The sequence below is a fragment of the Dama dama genome, chromosome 15 (assembly GCF_033118175.1).
Source record: "Dama dama isolate Ldn47 chromosome 15, ASM3311817v1, whole genome shotgun sequence".
NCBI classification, from domain to species: Eukaryota; Metazoa; Chordata; class Mammalia; order Artiodactyla; family Cervidae; genus Dama; species Dama dama.
In genome coordinates, this window is record NC_083695.1 from 61087111 (window position 1) to 61096480 (window position 9370).

The 9370-nt window shown below is 51.3% G+C and overlaps 1 protein-coding gene across 1 annotated transcript; it reads left to right on the top strand.

Moving 5' to 3' along the window:
- Positions 1 to 2304: 2304 nt before the first annotated feature.
- On the top strand, positions 2305 to 5962 carry LOC133070712 (cytochrome P450 26A1). The gene is made up of 7 exons (XM_061163102.1): positions 2305 to 2663; positions 2840 to 3064; positions 3314 to 3604; positions 3693 to 3851; positions 4332 to 4466; positions 5081 to 5233; positions 5492 to 5962. The coding sequence occupies exons 1-7, from the start codon at positions 2475 to 2477 to the stop codon at positions 5831 to 5833; spliced, it is 1494 nt and encodes a 497-aa protein (XP_061019085.1). The 5' UTR covers positions 2305 to 2474; the 3' UTR covers positions 5834 to 5962.
- Positions 5963 to 9370: the final 3408 nt, after the last annotated feature.

Below are 9370 nucleotides of genomic sequence, written 5' to 3' on the forward strand. Positions count from 1 at the left end.
AAGAAAGTGTTGATGGGAGAAAAGTGGGGGAGGGGTGCTTCAGCTGACCCCAGTCAGGAGCTCACCTCCCCGCCCAGCAAAGATCTACTCCCCACCCCTGCCAGTCCTTCGCACCAGTCTGTTTTGTAAACATCTTAGAAACATTATTTTGTTTTCCAGCGAACCAAGCCCTCTCCCTACCCACCAGCACCCAAGAAAGCCTGCAAGCTTTCTAGATCAAAGTTCTTACTGGGTTGGTCATTTACTGACCCTTCCCCTCTTGAAGATGCTCTTTAGTGCTCTTCATTATCCCATTTAATCCTTTCCCCCTGTCGCCCACGCGGGGCTGGATGGCAGATAGAGTAAAAGATTTTTCCCCTTTGTGGCGATTTCCAGCGGGCAGGCCCCGCTCATCTTGTGACCCGGGGCGCGCTGAACTTGGCGAGATGGCCCTGCAGAGTTCACTCAGATGTCACGGTCCGGCCCGCAGGGGTCACAGGCGGGTCAGGCCGGAGGACTGGGACTGGGCCCCAGGTCACGCCCCCGCTGGCCTGCTTTGCTCACCGGCCGGAGGCACCGTCCAGAAAGGGGCGGGCCTGGGGTTTCTGAGAATTACCTCCAGCGGGTCTCGCCCCGGTTCCAGCCGGTGCCCCAAGTGGTCTGTCACTGTTTACAGTTAGTTCATTTGAAGAAACGATTGTGGGACAGACTCTTCCCTGGAGCCTCTGAAACACCAATGTAGGGTTATGGTGAGCCGCCGATTCTCCGAAAGACATCCTGCGGCTAACCAGGCGTGGAAAGTTTCTGCGAGCGTGAGGTCCCGGCGACCCCGCAGACACTGCCCAACCCGCCGGGTTGGGGGACTACGGCGGGAAGGTCGCGTATTTAACTAAACAGCTCTCAGGATCAAAGTGTTTTCCATCTCCAAGGGACGCTTTCCAAGGCGTGAGGCTCGCTCCTGTGAGAGCCGGTTTTCGGTTTTAAACAAACTTATACATCATTGTTTCGTTTTCGGAGCGACTGGTGGGTTCAGCGTTGAAGCCGAGGGAGCGAGTGGCCCTGACTGGTCCGAGGCAGTTCGGACCCTGTCCCACTGGCTCGACCGGGTTGGAAACGGGGAGCGCACGTGCGCTTCCCGCAGTGTCCGAGCTCCAGGCTGTGGCTGCAGGAGCAGCCAATCGTATAGGTGGGCAATGGCCAGAAGACCCATTTCCCAGTGACGATTCTCTCAACACTCTTAATCAGCGGCCGGCAGAGGTCTGGGTTTAGGACCCAGCACTCCCTCTCCGCTGGGTGGATTTCTGCACGGTGGGAGCTGGAGAGCCCAGGTCACCCTGGTAAGGTAGACTAGCATGCCTGGGACTGGGGAGAGTATGTGCAACCATAAGCCCCTTTTGGAAACTCACAACTACCCGGACGTGTAGACTGGTCAGGAAAGATCACCTCCACATCAAGGAGGAGGAAACGGGCTCAAGGATGTGCGGTGACTTGCCCAAGATCATTCAAGTAGAGATGGATCCGGGACTCAGAGCCCAAACTCTGAGCTTTCCATCCATCCTCCTGCATCTGAGTGTCTTTATCCTGCCAGGATTAAGGACCCTCTTCCCTTCTGCCTAGCTGGAGCTGCTAACCCCAGGGCCCTCGGAATCTTACTTTGGCCTGATTGCAGAGCGCTGTTTGCCGTTGAGCCGCAGATGAATTGCCCCTGCGGTCCCAGGCTAGGGAGTCAGTCAGGGCTTAGACTTGAGCAGGGTTGCACCAGGAGTCCTGAGGATCTGGGGGCTCTCTTGTACCTTTAAGTAGGACCTTCCAAAATTTCATGAGTGTGAGCCTCGAGGGGTTTGGGGAGCTGAGAATTAGTGGTCAGCTGGTCGTGACTCCCCGCAACTCTCACTTGGGTCCTGGCCCTGGACTCTTCTGTGGGGTCTCTGGAAGAGTCGGGAGGCCTGCGTTTTGCTCTGCGTTCTGGACCTCAGTTTCCCCACCTGCGGGACAAGGCAGCTGAAGATCCCTGAACGCACTCCCTTTACTTCCTCTGCAGGTGGAAGGGGGCCCTGTAAAACAGAAAGCGGGTGCAGGCAGCTCTGGGCTGGGACCGCCCGTCGGACCCGGCGGGAGGGATTCCGAAGAGACCGCCGAGGAGCCCGGGGCGTGGAGTTTCCGCTCGCCGGAGTCCCTGCCGCCGTCCAGGAGCCCCGCACACTTTGAATGGGGGCAGCAGGCTGCTCCTAGCCGGGCGCCCCAGGAGGCGCGCTCCGAGAGAAGCCGCCACTGCGCCGCCTCTGCCTCGGCGCGGAACAAACGGTTAAAGATTTGGGCAGCGCCTCGCGGGGGGAGGAGCCAGGGGCCCAATCCGCAATTAAAGATGAACTTTGGGTGAACTAATTTGTCTAAGGTAACGTGGGCAGCAACCTGGGCCGCCTATAAAGCGGGCGCGCGGCGGGATTCAGAGCGCTGAGGGTGGCGGCAGGTGGCGCGGGAGGTCGCGGCGCGCCATGGGGCTCCCGGCACTGCTGGCCAGCGCGCTCTGCACCTTCGTGCTACCGCTGCTGCTCTTCCTGGCCGCGATCAAGCTCTGGGACTTGTACTGCGTGAGCAGCCGGGACCGCAGCTCTGCCCTCCCTTTGCCTCCCGGAACGATGGGCTTCCCCTTCTTTGGGGAAACACTGCAGATGGTGCTACAGGTAAAGGAGCTTGGGGCGGGATTGGACGATTCTCCCGAGCCCGACTCGGCTCCAGACTTCCACTGAAGCGCCCCCCGGGAGGGAGGTGACTGGGGCTAGGATCAGGACCGGAGGGAGACTCAGCGCTCCCCGGCGCCCCCTCACGCCCGCCTCTCTCCTCCGCTTTCCTCTCGCAGCGAAGGAAGTTCCTGCAGATGAAGCGTAGGAAATACGGCTTCATCTACAAGACGCATCTGTTCGGGCGGCCCACGGTGCGGGTGATGGGAGCGGACAACGTGCGGCGCATTTTGCTCGGAGAGCACCGGCTGGTGTCGGTCCACTGGCCCGCGTCAGTGCGCACCATCCTGGGTTCTGGGTGCCTCTCTAACCTGCACGACTCCTCGCACAAGCAACGCAAGAAGGTGAGGGAGGGGTGGCGGCGCCTGGACAGGAAGTGGGACCCGATTCGAGTAAGGGGTTCGGGCAGATAGGTGCTGGGCGGGAGCCAGCTGCACGAGGCATCGGCTGGGACCCTCTCAAACCCAGTGTAACTTTCCCAGCCAGGAAGTGCTTTGGGTCTGGTGGGGTTGTAGATGTCTGGAAGGAGACCCTGGAAGGCAAGAGGGGCGGGTGGAGCCCGGCTTTAACACTCTTCCCTCCTCGGAGTTCAGGTGATTATGCAGGCCTTCAGCCGCGAGGCGCTTCAGTGCTACGTGCCAGTGATCGCCGAGGAAGTGGGCAACTACTTGGAGCAGTGGCTGAGCTGCGGCGAGCGCGGCCTCCTGGTCTATCCCCAGGTGAAGCGCCTTATGTTCCGCATCGCCATGCGCATCCTGCTGGGCTGCGAGTCCCGAGTGGCGAGCGGCGGGGAAGACGAGCAGCAGCTGGTAGAGGCCTTCGAGGAAATGACCCGCAATCTCTTCTCGTTGCCCATAGACGTGCCCTTCAGCGGACTGTACCGGGTAAGGGCGCCTTGTAGGGTTCGGAGCTAGGGCTCCGGGGTCACGGGATCCGGACTTCTGCTCACCGCGGTGCGCTCTCTGCGCTCAGGGCCTGAAGGCGCGCGACCTCATCCACGCGCGCATCGAGGAGAACATTCGCGCCAAGATCCGCAGGCTGCGGGCGGCGGAGGCGGGCGGGGGCTGCAAAGATGCCCTGCAGCTGTTGATCGAGCACTCGTGGGAGAGAGGAGAGAAGCTGGACATGCAGGTGAGCCGCAGCTTCAGGAGCGGCACGGCGAAGTTTGATCCCCTGGCTTCCCAAAAGCAGGTCCGAGGGTCTCCAAAGTGAGAAGCCCTCCCAGACCCCAGGGACTGGACCCAGAGGTTGAGATACCGGGTCTGCAGAGCTCTGGGGAGAGGCCTTGTCGCCCATCCCTTTCAGATTTTAAAGGGAAAGCTGGAATTTGCAAGATGTGAGTAATGTTGGATGACTTTAATACAGCTGACGCTTTACGAGTTCCAAGGAGAGTGGGAACTTACAGGATTTCCGTGCTCTAGCTAAACTAAAGGGCCTTAGCATTTTGTTTATTTTATTTTATTTTTTTAGCATTTTGTTTAAATGGATTTTCTGTCAGCCGACTTTCAGCCCTTCTCATCTTCCCTCCTGAATCCTCAGTTCTATTCTGAGTGGTTGCTCCGTAAAATTGCATGCAGACTTGTCAAAACGTTGGTCTTAATCCACTTGTAGGCATTAAAGCAATCTTCAACAGAACTCCTCTTTGGAGGGCATGAAACCACAGCCAGTGCAGCTACGTCTCTGATCACTTACTTGGGGCTCTACCCACATGTTCTCCAGAAAGTTCGAGAGGAGCTGAAGAATAAGGTAGGGGATCTGGCGGTGGGGGTGGGGTGTTCGCATGAGTTGGGGAGAGGGTGGTGGTGGCTATTAGCTTAAAAACCTCAGCAGCTCTCTAGCCAAGTTCCCAATAGTTAAGTGTGCTGCCTGCCTTGAGTATCTGGGAAGTACAGGGCCAAGGGTGGGTGGGTTGGATGATGGGAAAGAGAATTAGCTGTGTGAATAAGAAGGAGGGAATCTTGGGCTGTGATCCCACTCCAGCAGGGTTCAACCTTGTGTTTCTTCTCCACTTTTGGTGGATCCTTGGAGATTTTCAGACTTTCTTGGACCTGTGTGTTCAAGGGCATGAATAGGGAACCCCTAGGGGGCTGCGGTGGCAGCCAGCAGCCTTGGTGGGGACTGGGGGAGGGGGAGAAACTTGGCGGTTCTAACTGGTGAGCTGCATTATCTTGGAATTGTAAACAATGGTTTGGGTCCAGGGGTGGAGGCAAATGGTCACTAGCTGCTCCTTGATTCCCCCTCACCCTCTGGGATCACGAAGCTCTTTGGGTCCAGCCGCCACTTAAGCCCTGTTTACGTCTGCTGGACTGATTTTATTGGAGCGCAGAATAACCCTTCACTCTGTGTGACTGTTTTGATAGGGTTTACTTTGCAAAGGCAATCAAGACAACAAGTTGGACGTGGAAATTTTGGAACAGCTTAAGTACATTGGGTGTGTTATTAAAGAGACCCTTCGACTGAACCCCCCAGTTCCAGGAGGGTTTCGGGTTGCCCTTAAGACTTTTGAATTAAATGTAAGTTAAAAGTTCTCTCTCACCTACCTTTTGTGCAGTAGTTTTAAACTTCCCTTTGTTTCCTGTGCTTTGACTTAAATTTCTTTTGATAACATTGCCCTGCCCCTGAATGTCTGTTTTTTTCTCTCTCCACCTCTCTTTCTTCCTTTTCTTTCAACTCATAACTCCTCCAAGGATATATGTGTTAGATTTTTTTCCTTCCCTGTTGACAGCTGAATTTGAGTTTGTCAGCCCTTTGGACATCATAATCTTTTGCAGGGATACCAGATTCCCAAAGGCTGGAATGTAATCTACAGTATCTGCGATACTCATGATGTCGCTGATATCTTCACCAACAAGGAAGAATTCAATCCTGACCGCTTTCTGCTGCCTCACCCAGAGGATGCATCCAGGTTCAGCTTCATTCCATTTGGAGGAGGCCTTAGGAGCTGTGTAGGCAAAGAGTTTGCAAAAATTCTTCTCAAAATATTTACAGTGGAGCTGGCCAGGCATTGTGACTGGCAGCTTCTAAATGGACCTCCTACAATGAAAACGAGTCCCACTGTGTATCCTGTGGACGATCTCCCGGCCAGGTTCACCCGTTTCCAGGGGGAAATCTGATGGGCTGGAAAGCCCAGACCTCAGACTTATTTGAAGTGTACAGAGGCATTTTTACCTAGTGTCATGTTGATTTGATTATATTTAATTTCTAAATGTATATTATAATATTTATGTGTCTCTTCTACAGTACTACAGTCTTTAAATATTAAAATAATGAATTTGGATAGTTTCCAAATAAAATAAAATCTGAAGGTGCTCGTCTTGCATTTAATATTCCTGTGAGAAAAAACTCACTGGTGTTATATTCATATATTTAACTAGATTTCTAATGTCTACAGGCATGACTTTGTCATCTGTGCCTATCTATTTTCAGGGAAGAAGAAACCTTACCTGTTTTTTTCTCTTAATAGTTAATAGAAAATGTATATTATATGTGTGTGTGAGTTAGTCCAAAGGTAATTTAGTAAATTTTTCCATGATAGTTTATATTCTGTATTTGGAAAAGCTATCAAAGTTAATTTAAAAAATGAAAAGGGGTTTGCTTTACTTTAGAGAAAGTTAAATTTGAAAAGAGAACACTTTGAGTTGATCCTCTTCTGATACAACACCTTCAACCATAATCAGTACATTTAATACACATAATAAATATGTGGTATTACATAGTGCCAGAACTGTTTTCTGAAATTAAAGTTTCAGGTAAGACAAAGTTATTGACTAAGACCCCAAATCACTAGCCTGTTTCCTTTACTCTGAAGTTGCATATGAAAACAGTATTGGAAAAGGCCAATCTTTGGTTAGATAAGCGAATCCAGGTTTTCTTTATTGAAAATAAGGCAGGAAGAGTAGATTTAGCAAACTGACAGATAAAGTTTTTATCTATGCCAGGCAATAGGGTGTGAGCCTGACATGACTGATAAAATGGCCCAGTCATGACCCTGTGAACCTTGGCTAACCTCCGCGAAAGCGCAATTTTGTCACATTTCTGACCCTGGCATAGCCATGTTCTGAACTGAAGGCCAGACTCTCAATCCAGAAAGGTTAGCCCGGTGACTTGCTTATGCAAGCACATTTTCAGTTTTGAAATGGCACAATCTGCTTACTGAACCTCTGATGGCTTGTAGGTTTTGGACTTTAAAATTTTCATTACAATTTTAGAATCTGGCAACACTGCAGAAAAACTGGGTGGTCTAAATAGGTGTTTGAAAAGAATTCTGACTACATACAATAAGAGTTACATGTTTTACCTGACTTTAGTTTTTTAGGTGAAACTTGGATTGTAACTTCAGTTGGAATCCTCTGATATTTTAAGGGGTATTTACAGAATAATTTATAATACCTTATAATAACCTTATAATGCCTTTTTGTTTTTTTAATGAGAAGTTACAGTTTTGTTGTTGTTTTTTTTTTTTTCTAGTCAAAGCTTTAGTGTCCCTTGGTGTGCAAAGCTGACCCTTCCCCCCATAACATTCACCCTGGATCATTCCAGTTAGGAACACACTAGCCTGAGGACATTATTTCCGATATCCAAGGTCATTTTTTAAGTGTTTTAATACTTCTCTTTTTGCCAGAGGACAGTCAGTGTTTCAAAACACCGTCTTAGGTGACTGCATGACCGTGTGTCTCTATGAGCATAGTGCAGAAAGAAATTTGAGCCATTTTATCATATAATTTAATTTTTAAAAACTGCCTTTATTTTTTATCCTGAGAGCTTGGAGGAAAGTGCTTCTGGCTTGCATTTCCCAGAGCAATTAGTCTAATTATACTCATCGATTACAGAGTAGTACAGAAAATACGTTAAAAAACGTATTTAACGTATTTATCTCGAAAATACGTTAAAAACACAATCTTTGATAATGCGCTTAGTGCTGAGTAAAGGTGGTTTCCATGTGTGTGAGTGTGAGGCAGGATCAATGTTTGTGGGCTGCCGTATGGCTTTAGATGGGCCTGGGTCATGTGATCTGGGCAGGTGTGTTTTACAGCCCAGGCTCCTATGGATCAGCGTCCATGTGTCACCCAGTGGAGAAGCGTCTCAGGAGGAGGAGGTCACTGTTGTAGACTTGGCCGAAGTTGGGGAGGCGGGGAGACCACTGTAAGAAAGGACTCTTTGGGGCTCCCAGGGGCCTGGCACAGTGCTGTGTCCTCCTGGGCCTTGGGTGAACCTGTCAACTGGCCCTCTGTTTCCCCTTCCTCATGTACCTCCTGCCCTGGCATCCTCCCATTCATTCTTCAGTCAGGGGTATGGTGCTACCAAGGACAGATTACTGTCAGGACTGGCATGTGAAGACTTCCAGTTTAGTCCATAAAGCAGGACATCCATCGGGATTGTAGCCTTCACCAGTGTAGCCCCAGAAGGCCCAGAGAGGCACTGTAACTTGCCCAGGGCCACCCAGGAAGTGGCAGAACCAGGAAGGACCTCCTGCTGCCTTTTCCTTCTTTCTTTTTCTCCCAACATCTAATAACACCTGTCTGATTTCTCTCTTTCTCTTACAGACGGCTAGGTCCAGGAGTGTCCACCTCCTAACTTCCCCTTGTGTCCCCCACCACCACTCTCTGTCCTGGGACAGTCCAGATTCAGGCAACTGGGGAAATGGGAGCAGAGACGGGAAGTGGCTGCTCCTCCCAGAACCCTCATCTTCTTGGAGCTTTCAGGGTGCTTTTTGCATCCTGCCACCCACCAGAGGTCCACAAGGGGGCGGGCTTCTCCCTGCTATGCCAAGCTCAGCACCCAGTGGTTTCCCCACCAGTGTCCATGAAATCCAGGGTCCACAGACTCTGGCCCAGGGCCTGCTTTTACCCCAGACAGCAAGAGGCCACAATCCCCCGTGGCTTAGCCTCAGTCTCAGGTCTGGTCGTGGCTGTCAGGCCCCTCCGGGAGGGTCACCCTGGCTGGGTTGATCTTTGATCCGGACCATCTTTTAGTTTCAGAAGCAGCCACCATCCGCTGTGAATCTGAGGTCAGCCAGCTCTAGTTTCGAGCCTTGTCCATGTACTGCTTATGTTGCTTTCACCATCCCTGAAAAATGGCTCTGTTTTCTGGGAGTGGGGCCTATGCTTTTCAACATATGTAGGCATACTAGTCCGTGTTCAGATGACCCTCACCAGGCCTAGAAGCCACCTCACAAAAGCACTGTGTGAGGAACCAGGAATGTTTATAGAGAGGTTGTGGGGGCCCCACCTTCCTTCCAACGGTGAAAGGACTGCTATAGTAAATGCAGATTCAGACCTGCTCTGAAGGACAGAAGAGGGTAAGCAAGAAGAAAGGAAATGTTAGGACCACATAAGGAAAACCTGAGACAACTAGAGCCTGAGACTTGATTCTGTATCACTTCAATTGCTCAGATTCTTATTTTACTTTGAAATACAGATGAACTCCAATCTAGGGAGATGGGACATCCTGACAGCTTTTTTCAGAGGCATTCAGCAGTCCTTGGTGATCATTCCCCCGAAGCTCTGAGTCAAATGAGGTGGGACCTGTGGAATCTGATGCATGTCCTCAGAGAGACACTGAACCCCTATGCTGATGCTGGAAGACCTCTCTCCTGCCCTAATGACCTGGTGACCTGGTGCTCGCGGCTCCCAAGTGCTGCGTCTACTCTC